Source organism: Gallinula chloropus (genome assembly GCF_964237585.1).
Source record: "Gallinula chloropus genome assembly, chromosome: 6".
Taxonomy (NCBI): Eukaryota; Metazoa; Chordata; class Aves; order Gruiformes; family Rallidae; genus Gallinula; species Gallinula chloropus.
Window position 1 is genome coordinate 539,592 of NC_140091.1, and position 20,263 is coordinate 559,854.

The 20,263-nt window shown below is 58.1% G+C and overlaps 1 protein-coding gene across 1 annotated transcript in view; it reads left to right on the forward strand.

Moving 5' to 3' along the window:
• Window positions 1-642: 642 nt before the first annotated feature.
• The window catches only part of NEGR1 (neuronal growth regulator 1), a gene marked incomplete at its 3' end in the record, with an annotated part of 199,670 nt that continues 180,049 nt past the window's right edge, over window positions 643-20,263 (forward strand). Inside the window, exon 1 of the mRNA XM_084266054.1 lies at window positions 643-960. Coding sequence (XP_084122180.1) covers window positions 791-960 — 170 coding nt within the window. The 5' untranslated portion in view covers window positions 643-790. The remainder of the gene's footprint in view (window positions 961-20,263) is intronic.

The following is a 20,263-nucleotide window of genomic DNA, read 5'->3' on the forward strand; positions in this document are numbered from 1 at the left end:
GTCGGCGAGTGCCTGCAGGTATCCTGCTGGGGGGGACGGGGAATGGAACCCCCGATATGGCAGTGGCCGATCATGTATTCCAGAAGCGCCTGGATCGTTTCTTTGGCGATGTGGGCAGCCCCCGGGGATGGGGATGGGGATGGGGGGGAAGCCTGGCCGCGGAGCTGCGGGGGCAGCTCCCAGCGCTGCTGCCCGGAGCAGCGTTTGACTTGCCGCCCTCGGGCGAAGTGATGAATCCTCCCCTCGGGCCCAAGGGCAGAGCGCGGCCCCCGGCAGCGGTCTCGGTGCGATGTGACACCCGCACGCCGCCAGAGCGGGCGACGCGGGGCCCGCGGGGGCTGCCGGGGCTGGATGGCCCCGGCGGGCAGCGGGGGCGGGGGGATGCGAGCCGGGATGCCGAGGGGCGGGACGGCGGCGGAGGAGGAGGAGGAGGAGGGGGGGTGGGGTGGGGGAGAGAACGGGGAAGAAGAGGGGGGCCGACGGGCCGACCGGAGCGGCGGGCAGGGCGGCGCGCATCCCTCCGCCGCCGCCGGGACGGTTGCCAGGGCGACGGCTGCGTGGCAACGGGCTGGCAGCGGGGGCCGCCCGCCGCCGCCGCCGAGCCGCCGCCGCGCAGAGCGGGCGCGCTGCCCTCCTCGCTAGATGCTGCGGTGGCCGCCCGGGAGCAGCCACGCTCCGCGCTCGGCCGCCGACCGCGGGCACCAGCCAGGGGCCGCCGCCGCTACCGGGGGCCGCGCTCGGCCTCCGCCGGGCCCAGGGACAGCGCGGAGCGGCGCGGAGCGGCGCGGAGATGGTGCCGCTGGTGCGGAGCGCCGGGGGCTCCCACCAGTGGCTGGCGATCGTGTTCCTCGGCCTTTGCTGGCTCCTGCCCCCCGGGCGGCTCGCCGCGCCGGGCGGAGACTTCCCCGGGGCGGCCGTGGACAATCTGGTGGTCAGGAAGGGGGACACGGCGGTGCTTAGGTAGGAGGCGGCCGCGGTGGAGCGGGGGGGATGGGGGTCTGTGGGGTGGGGGGACATGGGGGTGGGGGGGCGGGGGTTGTGGGCGCGGGAGCCGGAGCCGCCCGCCCGGCCCCGCCGCATCCCCCGGGAGCGGTCTGGGCTCCGATCGTGGCTCCGTCCCGGGGGATGCGGCGGCGCGGGGAAGTTGCCCGCATCCCGGAGCCGGGGGTGCGGTGCGCGGGTCCCGCTGCGCGCTGGAAGCCGGTTCGCGGCGCGCCGGGGGCGTTCGGCCGGCGGCTGCCCTGCGCACGCCGCAGTGCCGGGCCCCGGCAGCGCTGCCGGGCTCCGCGGGGCTGCAGCCGGCCCCGGGTCGCGCTGCCCGCGCTGCCGGGCTCCGCGGAGCTGCTCTCTGCGTCCTTTATGGGCGGCTCGGCATCCGCCCGCCTCGGCGCGGGGAGCCAGCGTGCGGCCGCGGGGCTGCTCCCCCGGCTCCCCCAGCTCCGGCTCCGCTGCGGCTCCTTCGGCTCCGCTCCGGCTCCCCCGCAGGAGCCTCTCGCTCCCGGGTTCAGTGCCCGCTCCTCGCCCGCGCCGGGCAGGGCTCGCCTGCCATCAGCCGTACCCCGCACTTAATCCCCTCGGATCTGTCTCTCTGATTCGAGTTCGTTAATCCTCTGGCTCGGTTTGATTATTCCCCTCCATCCCCCATTGCTAACTTTCCATCCCTGCGCTGTCCTCTGTCGTGATTTTGCTGTATTTGGGGGAAAAACGCCTTTTCCTGTGATCTGTGATAGGGCTGGAGCAGGTTGAACCCTGCTGCTCCTGGTACATCTCCGGTTTCACTGGCAGTAGTTTGGTACGATGAAGGGTCTGGCTCTGTCATTTACTGATGTGGTGTCACACACTTGGCTCTCCAGATTACAAAGTATTTTAGCCGTCTGCATTTTCAATGCCCCTACGATCTGCTGTAAAACGCTGCATGAGGCATTTTCAGGAGGAATTTGGAACGGTTTCACAGCAAGCCAGCCTGCTTCTGGTGTAGTAGCTACTGAAAATACAGTAGATGTCTATGTAGGGCAGCTACGTAGTAGCTGACAAGTATTTTCTGTGCGTACCTCGGTGGCGCTGGGTGTTTTGAGAGATCCTGGGTCCTCGTGCAGATTTGGAGACCCAGAGGAAATTCAGAAAGAGAATGGAAAGAAGAAAAACTGTTTTACTTGCACAGTTTGGGATTTAATGGTTGCTGGGAAGGTAACTGGGCGTGTGGATGGCAGTTGAGCCAGATCCTCGGGCAGTGGTACCCCCGCTGGGCTGTACACACATGAGTACTCCCAGCCGCTTCGTTTGGGAACGGTGGGACGAGGCCAGGGGTGGGTCTCAGCTCCCCAGGCCTCAGCCCGTGCTGGAGCCTCCGTGCCTGCAGCTGGGTCGGTTACGTAAATGAAATCAGAGCTGGGAGATTTAAACGTTGCTCTGGTCTCCCAAGGGAGGGAGAGGATCTGTGTTGTGCGGAGGTGCTGCCGGAGGAGCCCTGGGCATCACGCCGGCCCTGGAGCGAAGCGCCTGGGTGGGGGAGTAACACATCTGGGTGCCACATCTGGGGCTTCATCCTCCTGCTCGGCGACTCACTTCTTTCATTTCGTGTGCCTGCTGTAGGCTGCTGCTCAGGTCCGAGTTAATTTTGCTTTCAGCCGGTGCTGCAGCTCGGGAGACACAGGCTGGCTGTAGGGAAGCACTTCCCAGAGAGTGCAGGAGTGGAGCTGGGACCGGGAGTCTCTGGCTGCGCATCCTCGTCCTCACCGCCCCTCCTGCATCCCTCCTCGATGGGGATCTGTAGCATCGACATTAAAATAACTGCTGTTAGCATCCAGCCTGCGTGGAGACGGCCATTTATTTAACTGCAGATCCCAGTGGGTGTTAGGAAAGGAGCTCTGCAGCTCCCAGCTCCGTAGCCATCCGAATTGAGCTCTTCCCGGTTGCCACACGTCGCAGCATCCAAAGGTGGCTGGGTGCGGTACCCCTGGGCTCCTGCCAAGGCCACCGGCTCTGTGGCCGGCACGTGGCGGGTCATCTCCACCCCAGGCATACCGGGCTCCACCTGCTCTCCAGCAGCCAGGGCTTCCAGAGTCACCTCCTCACTTCGCTGCCGGCGCAGCGCCGTGCCCGGAGCACCCGCGGCCCCGCGTTAGCAGGTGGGAGCAATCCCCAGGGTGGGGTCAGCGCTTCTCGGCTGCGGGAGGGTGAGGTGGTTTCTGTGATGCGGGGTTAGGTGGAGGTGTCCCCCAGCGAGGGGGCGTGCGGGCGCTGCAGGAGCACACGCACCCTGCGCCCGCTCCCCGGGCTGCCGCCACGATGCTCACTCAGGGCTTTTGCTCTGCAGCTTCGTTACCTGTCGAGCCACGTTGTGTGAGGAACACGAGTAAACGGGGTAACCCGTGCTGAACCAAGGGTGAACTCTGACTTGTGAGTCCCGTTTTGGGCTGGAACAGAGGGAAGAAGGGACACAGTCTCTTTTGGGGGGGAGGTGGCTGGCTGAGTGAGCCCGGTTCTCACATTCAGTTTTCACTGTCTGGACTGGAGATGAGGAGTCAACCTCCTTCAGCAGCTGAGGGTTTCCAGCCAAAGCCTCTGCGTGTTAACACGGAGTAAAATCAGTGCAGCTCCATCATGCTGCACAGTTAATTCCCAAGGAGTGGAGTCGAGCAGTGCAGCCTGCAGCATCCTTCCTGGTTGAAGCAGAGCTGCGAGCATCGCTGTGAGGGAGCATCGCTGTGAGGGAGCAGGGAGCATTGCTGTGAGGAGCATCGCTGTGAGGAGCAGCGCTGTGAGGGAGCAGGAAACATCGCTGTGAGGAGCATCACTGTGAGGAGCAGCGCTGCCTGTCCCGTGCTCTTGCTCAGCCAGGTCCCTGGTCACCCCACACCCTCTCTGCACACTGCAGGGGGGACACGCTCCCCGTCCTCACCACAAGGACCACCACGGGGCTTTGCTGGTGCTGGGATGCTCGTGGTTCTCCCACAGTTCCCATGCTGGTGCTCCCCACTGCTGGCAGAAGATGTGGCACCCCATGCATTACCCCCTCCCCAAAATGGACTGGTCACACAGAGCACTGGCCAGGAACGTCCCTTAGTGTCTGTTTTGGTACCAGAAACATCTCGGTGGTTATTTTCTGGAGGAAAATCTCTGGGTAGCCAAGCAGTTCCTTCTGATGAAGAGTTATTTCTGTCGTCTCAGTAATTAAAACCTTCTGCCTTTTGTTTGTTTCCAGCCAGTGAGGGATCCATGCGGTCCCAGCACTGTGTGTCGGAGCTGTGAGGAGTTCTGGCAGCGATGTGGTGGTTTTGTGTGGTGAAATAATCTCGGGGAGCCCCTGGCACTTACAGGCCCTGCATGTTTTGTATGTTCTTCCCAGTTAAGGTTTGAGAGACCACACGAGGAAGGAGAGGGCAGGTGATAAACCCATCGCTTTATTAAAAGAATAAATCACTGCATCCTGAGCGGCTGCAAGCACAGGGGATGCTCTGTGTGGTCAGAACTTGGTTCCTCTAGTGCCCCTCTTCAGTCAGGCTTCCTGCGAGGGGAGGGGATGGCCACATGTGTGCAGTGTGTCCCTGACCCTGAGAGCAGAAGCGGGGGACTCGGAGCAGGTGTTCCAAGAGGTGACACATGCAGAGCAGTCTGTGCAGAGCGGGTGACACTGCTCCTTCCCCTCGCTGCCTCTGAGCACCCAGGGAGGATGCTCGGGGGAGCGACGGCCCCCCTGGCTGGGGTGGGGGCTGCGTGTCCCCTCCCCGTGGGGTGATGTGCAGCGGGGAGCTCGCTGCTGGCACTGCACCAAGAGGGGTTTCTGCTTCTGGAGGAATAAAAGAGAATCTCTCCCTGACTTTCTGTGCCCACCCTTACCTGGGTTACACCTCATCTACGTGTGCTGCCCTCCTGGCTTGGCAGAGCCAAGGGAACCTGTGTGTGTCCATGGGCTGTTCCTAAAGTCCTCATTGCACGTTGTAAACACCATCGAGACCCCCTGGGCTGCCTGACTGTGGAGATCTGGGGGGATCAAGGTGCCTTTCTCCAGCCAGCAAAGTTTTCATCCTGCGTTTGATTTCTCGCAGGGCTCGGGGCTGGTCGGAGCTGGCTGACTCAGTGCGCTCGCACCGGCTGTGAGCGCAGCGGGTTGGGCTTAGGGGTGGGCACGGATGGAAGCAAAGTGTGTTGTCACCAGGCTGGGGTGGTTGAGGGGTTGGTGGAGGGTGTGTCCTGCTGTTGGTAAAGCAGTGCCAGTCCTTCACTGCAGGGAGCCCAGCCTTGAGCTGGGATCTGCGGGATCAAGCTTCCCGAAGGGGCTGGAGAGGAGAGGGAGGCTGCAGAGCGGATAACCCTGTGTGGCTGGGATTGCAGAGTGGACACCAGCTCTGGGAAAAGCAGGGATCAGTTCTAGGCCAGGCTTGTCCACAGGCCCATTGAGCCTCTGACTCCAGCCATACCTTCTACCACCCCCCCCACATGTGATTTCTGTCTGCGGCTCAGGGCAGCCCCCAGCCCCTGGGAAGTGATTGTTGGAGGGGGTTGGGGTTTTTCAGGTCACACATCAGGAGCTGTGGGGGCTTTTGGTTCGCTTTCCAAATCAGAAACTCTTCCCATGTAGCCTGTCTGCTTCTCTTTCTGCCTCTGAGTTTCAGGTCTGTGTCATGTGTTGTCCCCTCTCCAGCACCTCGGGGCTTGGGGTGGTCCTCAGAGGCTCTGTACAGACCGAGGGGTAGCACGGGGTGGGCTGCAGAGGGACACTCTCTAGGAGCACGTTTTACTGGTGTGGCTTTACTGGTTGTAAAAGGTCTGGGAATGTGGAGGACAGCTGATCCAAAACAAGCCATCTCTTTGGGTGTCTGCTTCTATGGTTACTCAGCTTCTTTTCCCAGAGTTTTTACCACTGAAGGAAGAAGTTGCTGTGTGGGGAGCAGCCCCTGGTACCCTCTGTGTGGGTGTGCCAGGGAGGGGCTGTTCTGTGGTGCTGGTGGCTCGGTGCTTCGCTGGGCTCCCTCGAGCTTTGCAGAGATCACAGTTCTGGCCATCCTTTGAAAACACCTCCCCATCTGTGTGTTGTCTTCTTCCATACTGGAAGGTGGGATGCTCCCTGCTCCCCCCCAAGTTCTCTGGCAGGTCAGAGATGTTCACCTAATGCTGTTTCTCTGAGCCCTTCAGTGGCATCAGCTATGAGGGGTTCAAAAGCCGAGTGTGGGATGAGCTCAGTGTGGGCGGGGGGGGTGGGCAGCAGGATCTTGACCCGTGTCTCCTGGTTCTGCCCTTCAAAGCACCCCAGTTTTCGGGTGGGCGTCCCCTTTCCTGTGAAGCCCACTGATGCCTTGCTGCAGGCACAGGGGAGTCCTGGCTGAGCCAAGCCTGGCTGGGACCATTCCCAGTTCCCATTTCTCCCCCCTCCAGGCGCTCAAGAATGAGACCACAGCGTTTTGGCCATTGTCATGGGTTGGATTTGGAGGGGGCTCCGGGCCCGCGCTCCTTGAGCTGTGGAATCCCGTGGGTACCCAGATCAGTGGTCCTGAGGAACAGCAAGCAGGTCAAGCAGGCTTCGACCCCGAAGGGGTTCGGGTCCTCAGGGGGATGTAGGTGCCTAATTCCTATTTGAGTGGCTGAAGGGGGCTCGTGACTTTTGGGGGTTGGGAGGTACTTGAGAAGAGCTGCCCTTCATGGCCGGCGGAGCAGCAGTGGTCATGGAAAGCTGGTGACAGTTTTCTCTGTCTGTTCTCTGTCTGTTGTCATCTGTCTGACTGAGAACTGGGTGTTTGGAGGGAAGGCTTCACAGTATGAAAGGCAGGGGGATGCTGAGCTGATGTGGGATACCTGCATTGTGAGATGCTATACGTGTCCCAGCGTTACAGCCCCTCGGTGTGTGACCACGCGCCGGTGTCATCCTGCACCCATGTAGGAGTGCAGGTACCTCTGTGGAGGGTCGGGTGCTGCAGGAGCTATAAACACCTTTCTCTCTGGTTTTGAGAGGTACATCCCTTGACTTGCAGACTCGGTTGGTATTCCTTGTGCAGTTCAGCATCATGAATTATTTGGCTACATGGAGCTTTGTTCCCGTCTCCGGAACGCGCCCGGGTACGTGTAGACATGTGTGCACACCCCCTGGAAAATGAAGGTGTTGTTTGGGCAAGGCTGTCACGTTCCACAGCCCTGCCAGTTATTAAACCAGCACATTATGGCACTTGCCTCTTGTCTGTGCAGTAATAATAAATACATTCGGGGGAAATTAAAATAATTTATCATTGTAAAGGATTGCAGATGGTTGGGGTGTGTGTGGAGCTGACGACACCAGGAGCGGGTGAGGAGCGGAACCCGAGGGGCTGCTGTGCTGGGGAGAAACCCAGGCTGAAAGGACTTGCCTGAGGGTGACTGTAGCTGATACCCTGGGGGAACAGGCCCGGGGGTGGGTGCTGACTGGTTTCACAGCCTCAGCGCCGGGCAGCGCTGCTCTCTGCTCGCAGCATTGCAGCCTGTCTGGCTGTGGCAGGGTTGGGGTGCAGCCGGGGCCGTCTCGGTGAGCTCTGGGGCTCATGGATGGGGAGGCAGGGGGTGACGTCACACCCTGCGTGGCTGTGCTGCTGGGTACAGTGTGATGTCACACCCTATAAAGCCGAGCTCCTAGGTGTGGTGTGATGTCACACCCTGTATGGCTGTGTTGCTGGGTATAGGATGGTGATGTCACGTCATGCCCCGTTCGGCTGTGCTGCTGGGTATGGTGTGATGTCACACCCTGTGTAGACAAGCTGCTAGATAGGGAGTGACATCACACCATGCTGCTAGGTTCAGTATGGCATCTCACCCTGTCCAGCTGGGCTGCTCAGGGTTGTCTGACTGTACCATGTACTGCCCGGCTGTCTCCTTTTCACCCTTCCCAGGTACCACCCGCCCCGGCACACAGCGTCTCTCCCCTCCCGGCTGGGTGCAGGGGTCTCTCCCAGCGTGCCAGCTGTGAGGCCTGGAGCTGGTGTGGTTCGTTACAGCCCTGCATTTGCATGTAAAACAGGCCAAGGCAACCTCCTCCTGCTGTGGGGGTGTTCTGTTTCCCACGGGACATGGTGTGTCCGTACCAGCGCACGGAGCCGGATGCGCCTGCCCTGGCTTGGGGCAGTGTGTTCCTGGCAGCACCAGAAGGGATTCGGGGGGGCACTTACATGTGAGAAGGGCCTGTCAGCGAGCTCAGCTCAGCTCTGGGCCTGTTCAACACCTGCAGAGCTGTTGAAGATCTCAGGTGAAGCAGAACTCGTGCTGGTTTCACCCGAAAAGCAGTCGGGCTGTTGGAGGAGATTTTCCCTTGGCAGCAGCAGACAATCTGGTGGTCAGACAGCCAAACAGCTATCATTAGTCATGCATAATTAAAACAAAGAGAGGATCCAACTGTTAGCAGTAACAGTTTTGTCTTGGAAAATCTCTCATTAGCATACAGTGCTTCTTGCAGAGATCTCGGGTAGCTTTTTTCTCACACGCCCGTGAGGAGAAGTCAGTGTCTTCACGTGGTGTTTCTCCTGTGCTTGTGTGAGCACACAGGGACCTGGTGTCAGTTCGGTGCAGCATCTGCGGTACAGGAACTGCTACTCAAGTGCTGGGTCCAGTTCTGGGCCCCTCACCATCAGAAGGACAGGGAGGTCCTGGAGCGAGTCCAGAGAAGGGCAACCAGGCTGGGGAAGGGGCTGGAGGGCAAATCCTCTGAGGAGCAGCTGAGGGAGCTGGGGGTGTTGAGCCTGGAGAAGAGGAGGCTGAGGGGAGCCCTTCTCCCCACCTCCCCTGCCCTGCCAGGAGGGTGCAGAGAGGTGGGAGATGGTCTCTGCAGCCAGGGGACAGGAGCTGGGACAAGGGGCAATGGGCTCAAGCTGCCCCAGGGCAGGGTCAGCTCAGCTGGGAGGGAAAAGTTCTTCCCTGGCAGAGTTGTGGGGCTGTAGCACAGGCTGCCCAGGGAGGGGCTGAGTCCCCAGCCCTGGGGGTGTTTGACAGAGGGGAGATGAGGTGCTCAGGGATCTGGGTTAGTAGAGGATGTGTACAGTTGGACTTGATGATCTCAAAGGTGATGCTGTGATGCTGTGAGGCTGTGATGCTGTGAGCCTGTCATTCTATACACCTGCTGAATTTGCATCACACGTTTCTGTCAGGAGGAGGCAGGAGTGTTATTCCCTCCATAAGCCACAGGCACACAGGATTTACAATAGAGGTGTAAATGCCTTTGGTATGTCACTGGCTTCGCGTTAGGGGATGTTTTCAGAGTGTAACTCAGAGAGACTGGAGCCCTCTGGTTCTGGGCTCCTGGGGCTCGCTGGGTGCCTGTGCTCCTGGGAAATTTATTCTGAGTATGAAGATGCTGCCACAGACTGTTGCCCTTTATTTCCTTGGCAAGGACTAACAGGTTTGTGGTGTCACAACCTGCTGCACAACCCTTCAGGTGGCTTTTCAGTGCATTGGGTATGGGGGAGATCTGTTTCTTCGGAGCATAGTCCCAGTAAGGAGCTCCAGAGGTCCCAGCCTCAGGGCATGGTGCTGCCATCAGTGGATAGGTGAGAGGCACTGGGGTGCTGCAGGCAGGTCAGCAGCGGGGCCAGAGTTCCAGAGAGCCAGCTAGGGAAGAAAACAGGGCTTTGAAACCAGCCCCTGTTCCCTACGGATGGGAGAGGGGGGCATCTGCACGGCCCAGGGGCTTTGCTTAGGTCTGGAGCTTGGATTTGGTCAACTTCATTAAGCCAGAGTAACACAGAGGAGAGTTCTTCACATGGTTGGAGAAGGGAAGGGGGAGTTTCAAACGAAGTTCTGGTTGATTTGGTGTGGTTAAAGTGCTTGTGATTATGCAGAAGTAAATAGCAATTACATCCTGCCTCATGCTAGCAGCAAATGGGTTCCATCCATCCATCCATCCATCCATCCATCCATCCATCCATCATCCCAGGAGCTATTTGGGGAGTTTTGCTGGAGTACATTTCTAAGCCATTTCCCCCCTTTCTGCTTGGCTGGGCTGGTTGCCTACACCTTTCTCTGCACTTGTCCTCCTGCCCTGCTGTGGAGCGGTCGGTGTGCCCGCAGGCTGTGTGTGGAGGGAAGAGCTTCACTGGGACAGCTGGGTGTCTCAGGGCTGGGCAGGTGCTGCAGCACAAGCCTTGTGGGAAAGCTCCAATAACTTTTTAGCAGGTTTTAATAAGCTGAAGTGCTGAAATATCTATGAAGAGATTTTACCTGTGTTTTAATAGCACCAGCTGAGGTTTGCAGAGACAACGTGTCAGTGCTTCATTTGCTTGGGATAGAAGCACAGGAACTGTGCCTGCCTGTCCCCGGCACTTCTGGGCTTAATTCAGGGCAGTTTACTCTCTCCTGTCAGAGAAAGTGCAGAAGCCCTCTCAGGAAGGATTCTCCAGCCCAAGGGGTGACTGCTCCAAAGCAGCTTTGCCATCCCCATACCTGGGTCTGCAGCTCCCTTGGGAGCCAGAAGAAGAACAGCATCCTTCAGGAGCAGCGTGGAGCTTTTGTAACTCCAGGGTGGGCTCTGGCCAGGGCGGGCGGGTCCCACCAGGCATCGCCCAGCCCGTGTCCTGGCTCAGTGTCCTGCTCACCAGCGGTACCCAGCTCGGGAAGTGGGCTCAGATCCTCCAGTGAGGCTCCAGAAAGGTGTGGGTGAAGCAGACTGTGAAGCCCAAATGAATGGCCAGCACTGCACTGAAGACTCGGCGAGCTGTGGAACTGCTGATTTTCTCCCAGTTGACTGAATAAAGGTCAAGAACTTGCTGCTGCTAGGGGAGGGGAGGAGGAGAGTAACTCCCATGCCACGGCCTGTGGGAGCATGAAGGAGAACAGCAGAGCTCCGAGTGCCTCGGAGGGAGGAGAAAGGATGGGACATTGTCCATGCAGCTGCATCTGCCAGTTCCAGGAACCCCAGAACGGGGTGAAGCTGTCAGAAGTCGTGGGTTGTGCTGACTGTTGGGTTACCCACCACGAGGGGACAGCAGCCTGTGGTGCTCCGACCCCTTTGGACTATGGTGTGTGTGGGAGCGTTGGCTTCTGCCAGCACCACGTTCACCCAACAGCCCCCATGGGAGCTGGAGGAGCCTCTCAGTACCGGGTGCTGGGTGGCAGGATGGGTGCTGTGGTGCTGAGAGGAAAATGGGGGAGTTTGAGCAGAAATAAACCCTTCAGGAACGCTGCTTCCAAGGGGGTTGTGTTGGAGGCTTGAAATTCTGGTTGTGTTCACTCATCTTTGGGTCAGTCCCTGGAAGCAGGCTGGTGTAAGCATTTCCCACTGGGTTTTCTGTGGTTTCCTGTGTACAAGTGGAGGTCAACTCGAGGAGTCAAGGGAAACTCACACGCTCTACCTGAGTTTTAGTTTGGTGAGGTGTTTTTGGCTTAATTATGACAGAAATTGGCAAATGGCCCTAAAAGAGGTTGAAGAGCATCTGCACACTTTGAAGCAGATCGCAGGTGAGGTTGTCTCAGACTTGGAATGCTGGAGGAAAGTGAAGGCAAGTCTCAGTGAAATCCCAAAATAATTTGGTATCCTGAACAGAGGCAGTAACAGGGTCCTAGAGGCGGCGAGATGGAAGGATGGATGGAGGGATGGATGGCACTGTGTGCTGTGTCACAACAGCTGGAAGGTGGGGGTGGTCTCTGCAAGAGGAATGAGCCCAGCTTTACTGGAAACATGATGTCACACAGGAGGCTTTCGGGTGTAGGAATGTGATTTCAGTCGTTCGGCTCCCACCCTCTGTGTTAGGGCAGCTTTTGGTGAGGGATGTGGAGACGTGAACTAAATGAGCTCAGACATGAGCTGTGGGGAGGTCTTGGGAAGGACTTTGTTGTGAAACAGCCAGATTTTGGGATCTGGGCTGCTGGGTTGAGGGACTGTGGTCGATGTGATGAGAAGCCTCCTCTCAGCGGGTGGTCAGAGTGCTGCAGCTTTGCAGCTACCACACTGCTTATGGAATGAAGTAATAGGCAATACTGCAATAATTAAAACAGTTATGTGTGGAATATCCCTGCTGAATATTGTTGTATATAAATTGAACAATGGCAGTGCAGTAATGCCTACAGAATTATGGGTTAATTCCTTAGAAGCAGGCATGCATTTATTGTGTGTGTTACGTCATCGTTACCTTGGGTTTGTCACAGGAGTGGAATCAGTGAAGGGGGACAGTGGTGTGTTGTGGATGGGTCGTGCAGGGAGCAGTGCCAGTGTTCCACCCTGGCTGCTGCTGTCGGTGCCCTGGGGCATGGCTGGGGTGTGCTGCACCGCGGGGCTCGCTGGGCTGCTGCCTGGTGCCCTGATCGCTCCTGTTCAGTGGGGTTATTGGGCAAATCCCAACTGGACTGGGAAGATTGTCACTGAAATACGGACAGGGACAGGCAGGGTGATCGGTCTGAAGTGTTTCTCCCAGGTACTACAGGTCACACACCACAGTTCTTGGCTTGTGATCACAGAATCACAGGGGTGGGAAGGGGCCTCCAGAGCCCATGGGGTCCCACCCCCTGCCCAAGCAGGGTCCCTAGGACAGGTCAGGGCTGGAATCTCTCCAGAGAAGGAGACTCCACACCCCCTGGGCAGCCTGTCCCAGGGCTCCCTCACTGTGATGTGTAAATGGACTTGGAGGAGCTGTGGGTGGTGATGGTAGGAAGCCACTGTGACCTTCAGAATCCTGTAAGCACACTACAGCAACGTGTGACAGCCGACTTGTGTACCTCTGCTGTGGGAACTGTCATTGCATTCCTCTCTGCAAGGAAAATCCCAACATTTACTAGTGAAGTTGCTTTAATTCTTCAGGATTGTTTGGGGGTAAGGCATTTTAGGGTGTAAATTTGTGTAGTAGCTTGAGAAGTACAGTGTCCACTGCCCTGATAATCCTGGGAGACTCATCAGAGGATGTTGGAATGTGGAATTACACCATGGCCCAGTGACTCTGGAAGACTCAGGGCTGTTTCTGGAGACAGAGGGACATGAGGCAAACTGCTGAGCTGATAATTCAGCTCGAAATGAGAAGATCAGCATCCTGTCCCAACCTCTGCGAGGCTGGTGCCTGCCGGGATTCGGGAACCTCGGGGTGTTTGTCAGAGAAACCTGAGAACTGACCTGCTGGGAAGAGTCTTACTGAGCCCAGGCTGGTTGGGTTGCAGAGCCCCCTTTGCTATCAGCAGTGCTCCCCTGGGAGACAGTTTTCTCTATATTTAGTGTTTTTTAACAAGTGTTTAAAAGAAAGATAACCCTGGAGACGTTGCAGGGCAGGGTGGACGGGGCTCCGAGCGACCTGCCCCAGTGCAGATGTCCCTGCTCGCTGCAGGTGGGACTCGATGGTCCCTTCCAGCCCACGGCAGGCTGTGGTTCTGTGGTGCAGTGAAATCTGTGTTACTGCAGGGAAGGGGGCAAGGGGACAGCTTCCAGCCCGGGGGGTGGCCCGGCTGCTCCTCACCCCGTGGTCAGGGTCGGGTCGCTCCTCCTGCCTTCGGCAGAGCTGTGGTTCTCTGCCTGGCAGACAACAGGAGGGGCACAAGCTTGTCGTGGCACACAGGCTGGAAAGGGCAAGTGCCAGTGCAGGAAGGAGAGCAGGGCGAGGATGAGCAGAGTGACAGTGACCAGGCAGCCCTGGTATGGCAGGGCACGGGGTGAGGCCTCCCTGCTCCTGCACCACCAGCCCCGCGGCTCCGATGGGCGAGTGTGTCCCACTCACACCCCAGGCGTCACCCCGCCTCACCCAGCGTGTGCCGCTGAACCCGGGGAGCCACACGCACGAGGAGCCAACAGCCTCTGCGTGTGGTTCTCTGTAGTGGGTGAACTTTGCAGAGCTGGATCAAACCCCAGGACAGGGGGGACGGTGGTGGGACAGGGACAGTGGTGGGGGTGGGACAGTGGTGGGACAGGGACGTTGGTGGGACAGGGATGGTGGGACAGGTTCGGTGGTGGGACAGGGATGGTGGTGGGACAGGGCCCCGTGGTGGGACAGGGACATTGGTGGGACGTTGGTGGGACAGGGACATTGGTGGGACAGGGATGGTGGGGACAGGGACAGTGGTGGGACAGGGATGGTGGGACAGGGACAGTGGTGGGACAGGGATGTTGGTGGGACAGGGGTGGTGGGACAGGGACAGTGATGGGACAGGGCATGGTGATGGGACAGGGACAGTGGTGGGACAGGGATGTTGGTGGGACAGGGATGGTGGGACAGGGACGGTGGTGGGACAGGGCATGGTGATGGGACAGGGACGTTGGTGGGACAGGGACGTTGGTGGGACAGGGACGTTGGTGGGACAGGGACGGTGGTGGGACAGGGATGGTGGTGGGACAGGGACAGTGGTGGGACAGGGACAGTGGTGGGACAGGGATGTTGGTGGGACAGGGATGGTGGGACAGGGGGCGTTGGTGGGACAGGGCACGGTGATGGGACAGGGCCCGGTGGCAGGACAGGGTCCGGTGGCAGGACAGGGACGATGGTGGGACAGGGCCCGGTGATGGGACAGGGTCCGGTGGCAGGACAGGGACGATGGTGGGACAGGGGGCGTTGGTGGGACAGGGCACGGTGATGGGACAGGGCCCGGTGATGGGACAGGGCCCGGTGGCAGGACAGGGACGGTGGGGACGGGCCCGGTCACGGCCTCACAGGAGCTCTGGTCACATCCAGGCAGGGCGGGTGATGAGTAAAGATGTTACGAAAGTGACCTAATTATGAGGAGCCGTTTTCCCCCCTGGCTGGAACTGTTGGACTAGAAAATTATACCAGACTTTTCATCCTGAGACTATTAAACAGCAGAGGAAGAGCGGACAAAGCAGATCTTGTGTCACAGCTGCTCTCTTTTTCCTAGTCTGGAGTCTGCACGTGGCTGGGAATTAGTTTAAAATTACGTTAATTAATTGTATTTATTTGTGACTTTTTTTCCCAGCCTGCACAAACCACCGTGGTGTTACCTTTGCAGTGCTGGGAAGGTGGGTGTGCTGATGGTGAACCACAGCCTGCACATTAAACACGGGTTACCTGGTCGCTTGGGGTGGGCTGCAGCTGGGGAGGGGATGCGTTGGGCTGAGCCTCCCGTGGGACCTTCCCTGGGAGTCCTGAAGGCTGGAGCAGCTCTGCTGTGAAGAGAGCGGAGCTGGGGCTGCCCTGGGATCCCTGGCAGGGCTCTAGGCTGGGCTGGATGGGGCTTGGGGCACCCTGTGCTGGGGGGGTGTCACTGCCCGTGGCAGGGGGGCACTGGTGGGGCTGGGATCCCCTTCCACCCACACCAGCCTGGGGTTCTCTGATTGATGCTGTCTGCAGTGAGTGCAGAGGTGTGAAGGGGAAAGAGCGGAGGAAGAGGAGGCGAGGCATCGTGAGCACCCAGAGCCTGTACCTGAGTGTCTGTGAAACACCGAAACCGGGTCAAACTGAACGTGGAACTTGGGGCAGGAAGGACCTGAGAGGCTCTGGGGCCCGTTTGGCAGCTGATCTTCCTGGAGGTTTTGGTTTGGTTCTTCACATCCCCTTGTCAGCACCCTGCCAGTCCCACAGCTCCCACCCAGGCTGCGGGCCCGGGGCAGGGGCAGGGTGGGCAGGGACAGGGGCAGGGTGGGCAGAGCCAGGGGAGCGTGGGCAGAGCCAGGGGCAGGGTGGGCAGAGCCAGGGGCAGGGTGGGCAGTGCCAGGGGCAGGGTGGGCAGAGCCAGAGGCACAGTTGGCAGTGCCAGGGGCAGGGTGGGCAGTGCCAGGGGAGGGTGGGCAGTGCCAGAGGCACGGTGGGCAGTGCCAGGGGCAGGGTGGGCAGTGCCAGGGGCAGGGTGGGCAGGGACAGGGGCAGGGTGGGCAGAGCCAGGGGCAGGGTGGGCAGAGCCAGAGGCACAGTGGGCAGTGCCAGGGGCAGGGTGGGCAGTGCCAGAGGCACAGTTGGCAGTGCCAGGGGAGGGTGGGCAGTGCCGCGGTGCGGCTGCAGCCGAGTTGGGGTGATGCTGGTGCCCTGGGGTGCACTCAGTGCGCTGGGATCGCTTCCTGCAGCTGGCAGAGGTGTGTCTGGATTTGCTCTGCCCCTGCTCCATGCACTGTGTCCAGACACTGGTCTGTGCTTGGTGTGTGTCTCCAGCGCGTCTGCGGCTCGGGTTTTACTGGGGTGTGATGGGCTTGAGGCGCTTCCTGGCTTTGGGGTGCAGAGACCTGCTGTGGTGTCCATCTCGTCCTGGGCAGCGGCCTGGTTGCAAATATTTCAAGTTAACAGGCATTCTCTGATAAGTACTGATAAGGCTTAAGTGGGGATATCAGTAATTAACACCTTAGGAGGCCTGGCCTTTCTAAATGTAGGTCACTGGCATAGCAGCACCACACGCTGTGTTTCCCAGCAGCTTGCCTTGCCTTCCTTCCCATCCATCCCAGCACCTGCCCCCCCTCCTTCCCCTGGGTTCCAGCAACCCTTCCTGCTGCAGTGAAGCTGTTGTGCCTGGGAACACATGGTTCAGCTTGTGCACACAGTGATAGCTGAGCCCTGCATGTGTGTTTGGGCCTCTACTCACTCCTCAAACATCACCTTTCCAGCAGGCTGTGCTGAGTCCTCCTAATTTAGGTCAGCTGGGCACAGTGAATGGTGAGGGAGAAGTTTTCATGGAGCAAAATGTAGTTTTAGTGCTGCAGGGACTGCCTGGAGGAGCATCCTTTGGGGTAGCTGAGACACATCCAGACACACTTTCTTTATACAAGAGTGGCCAAGCGAAGGACCTGAGGGGATGCTGGTCTGAAGCACTGATGACAGTAATGCTTGTGTGGGCAAGTGGGGTCTAACCTTAGGTGTTTGGCTGTGGTTATCTCCAGAAGTGGCAGAAGCACTTGAGTGCTGGGTCCAGTTCTGGGCTCCTCACCATCAGAAGGACATGGAGGTTCTGGAGCGAGTGCAGAGAAGGGGAACCAGGCTGGGGAAGGGGCTGGAGGGCAAATCCTCTGAGGAGCAGCTGAGGGAGCTGGGGGTGTTGAGCCTGGAGAAGAGGAGGCTGAGGGGAGCCCTTCTCCCCACCTCCCCTGCCCTGCCAGGAGGGTGCAGAGAGGTGGGCGATGGTCTCTGCAGCCAGGGGCCAGGAGCTGGGACAAGGGGCAATGGGCTCAAGCTGCCCCAGGGCAGGGTCAGCTCAGCTGGGAGGGCAAAGTTCTTCCCTGGCAGAGTTGTGGGGCTGTGGCACAGGCTGCCCAGGGAGGGGGCTGAGCCCCCAGCCCTGGGGGTGTTTACAGAGGGGAGATGAGGTGCTCAGGGAGCTGGGGCAGCACAGGACAGGGATGGTTGGACTCGATGGGCTTAAAGGGCTTTTCCAACCTGGGGATCCTGTGAACCACGTCAGCCCTGGAGTCCAGGCTCGAGTATGGACCATGTGGGAGCCCATGGGCTCCAAACGGTACTTGTGGGTACACACCCTGCTTACTGCAGCTACAGCGAGTCCTGGGGGGAGCCCATCGTCCCACTAAGGTTACATCTCATGAGAAAATACTTTTGGGGTGAGATGCTTAGAACTGCAAGTGCATAACCTGAACCCAGCCAGCACAGGGCAGCAGAAAGCCTCAGGTGTTCACGAGTATGTTTGAAAGTCTGGTGGTTCCTTCTGGGCAGGCAGAGTTTGTATTCTTAGGTTGAGGAAAACAGCACAAAGTCATTCTGTTTGTTACAGCAGCGTGTGATGTGCAGTGTTTGCTGTTGATCAAAGTTTGTGGTACCTTCAGTGCAGCTTCTGTGTAGACGTTTGTTGCCTTTGTAGAGGACTTGACACGTTATTCCTGAGTCAGAAGCAGAGGAATTACAATATCCAAGGCACATCTGTGAGTGGAAAGTTTGGCTGGGTGCAGGAGAGCAAAACAAACACGTTCACAGCAGAATAAAGGATTCCCTTTCTATTTAAGAGTATCAGTTTGACTACATATGTGAGCTGTTTAATGATGCACATCTACTCCCGTGTGCTGGTGGGATCAGGAAGGCTGTTTTGCCTCATCTGAGTGAGACTCAGCAATCATCATCTGCAGAGACAAGAGAGTCCTGGAGCTGTCAGCCCCTCTGTGAAGTGAGGGCATCCTGCACATGGCAGTGTGCTCAGCTGCTAATAAAGAGCATCTCTCACTTAGCAGCGCTGAGGCTCAGCTCTGGCCATTTTCAACAGGCAGTGGCTGCGCAGGGCTGGCTGTGGCTACTGCATGAGGAGTCTGTGGAAGGAACAGTGTCAGGAATGTGTGGCCTGAGGGTGTGCTGCTGGTGCTTGCCCTGGGCTGGGGGTGTCCTGGGAGTGACTGGGAGGGAGCCCAGGCTGGCTGAAGCCGTGATACTGGGGGGCTTTTCCTCCTTACAGCTTCATGTCCACAGAAAGGGACATTCCCTGCGCTGGTTGGGTTGGGTTTTGGTTTCGTTCATTGCTTTGTCTTTGCTTTGATGGGTTTGTTGGTTTGTATTTTGTTCTGGGATTCAGCCTCATTTCCTGAGCATTTCTGTATAGCTGCCCCCCAGCAGAGCCATGTGGGTTCCCTGTCCAGCAGAGCACTCCCGTGCTGGGGAGCTGCACGTCTCAGTGGCCATCACCAGCCTTCACCAAACAGTGGGCAGTTCTGGCAACCCTTCCAGAAACCTTTCCGCCAGCAAAGTCCTTCAGTCCTCACCGAGCAAAGCCCCACGTAGACTGACAGCCTGATTAGCCGTAACCTGGGTCCACACTTGATTTATGTGGAAGCTGTTTGGTGCCTTCATTCCGTGCTGTTCATCTGAGGGCAGACTGGCTGGACTGGATTATTTAAGGAAAAGGTAATGTTATTATCTTCATTTGTGTGAGCTCACTCCGTGCTTTGCAGCCCTCTGGAGGGGTTATAAATAACAGGAGGGTTTGTGCCAGCACAGGGATCTATTGAACCTGTTAGCGTGGAGCATAATGAGATGAGGAATTAAGTCCATTAATGATCTTCTCTCACTTCAGCAGAAGCTGGGCTGCAGACTTGGCTCCCCATTGCAATATATGTTCCACACGGTGATCTGTGCTCCTCACACTGTGGTTTCCTGGACCACTGAACCTGAAGAGATGCTGTTTAATCGCAAGTTTTAGGCAGATGTTCCAGAGGGTTCCACAGAATCACAGGGTTGGAAAAGCCCTTTAAGCCCATCGAGTCCAACCATCCCTGTCCTGTGCTGCCCCAGCTCCCTGAGCACCTCATCTCCCCTCTGTCAAACACCCCCAGGGCTGGGGACTCAGCCCCTCCCTGGGCAGCCTGTGCCACAGCCCCACAACTCTGCCAGGGAAGAACTTTGCCCTCCCAGCTGAGCTGACCCTGCCCTGGGGCAGCTTGAGCCCATTGCCCCTTGTCCCAGCTCCTGTCCCCTGGCTGCAGAGACCATCGCCCACCTCCATTATGGGATGGAAAACAATGAAGATGGGGAGGAAGATGTTTCTCATTCCAATGAGAGGACCAAGACATACAACACTAAACATACTTCTGAGAGATAATTTATTTCCTCAGTCACTTTCACTTTTTGAATGGTAGTTGTGGATGCAAACCTCCTGCGTCTAACCGGGGAGCGAGGGAGCGCTGAGGGAACGCTGTGGGCGTGCTGGTAGCTGTGGTGGATGTGTGTCAGGTGAAAGGCAGAACTCAGCATCCGTGGGGCTGAATCCATCGTGACGCAGTTTACAGTCTCAGATTATGAATGTGTGTGTGAATGCCAGCAGAGGCTCTGCTGGGAACACCAGCAGCTGGAGGTCGTGCCACGTATCGTCGGGAAGCTCATCTTCCTGGCGTGTGTAGGAAGGGGTCATGTTTGATCTCCATGTAACGATTACTGGAGCGTTTTAACCTTCTATTATGCTGTAAATAAATGTAAGGATGTAAATATTTTCCTTGCACTTGGTGAAGCAAACACTGTTCCTGTTGCACCCCTGCAGTCAGAGGGAGTCGCTGAGCCCGGGGATGCTCGTGTCTCTCAGGCCTTGGCAGTGGGACGGGGCAGGAGGAGTCAGTTGCCTGTCTTTGCATCATCTGGAGCATTTTTCTGTAACTTCTGGAAGGAAGTGCAGTGATGTAGCTTGGGAATCATTAAATGCTTCCTGCTTCGCTGTGAGGGGTGACCATCTGTGAGCCAGCAGCCTGGGGCCCAGACCCTTGGTGTGCTACAAGACTTGGCTGAGACCCTCACCGACCCACAGATGATACCCCATAGCCACGTGCACTCTGAAATAGCTCTGTGAAAACCCCAGTGGGTTCAGGTGCTTCACAGAACCAAGGCAAGGTATTTTTTGTGTTATTTTGGGAGAGAGGAGCTGCTTCAAATCCATCACAGCCTTTTGAGATTGGTCTGAAGGGACACGTGTCCTAACCACTGCC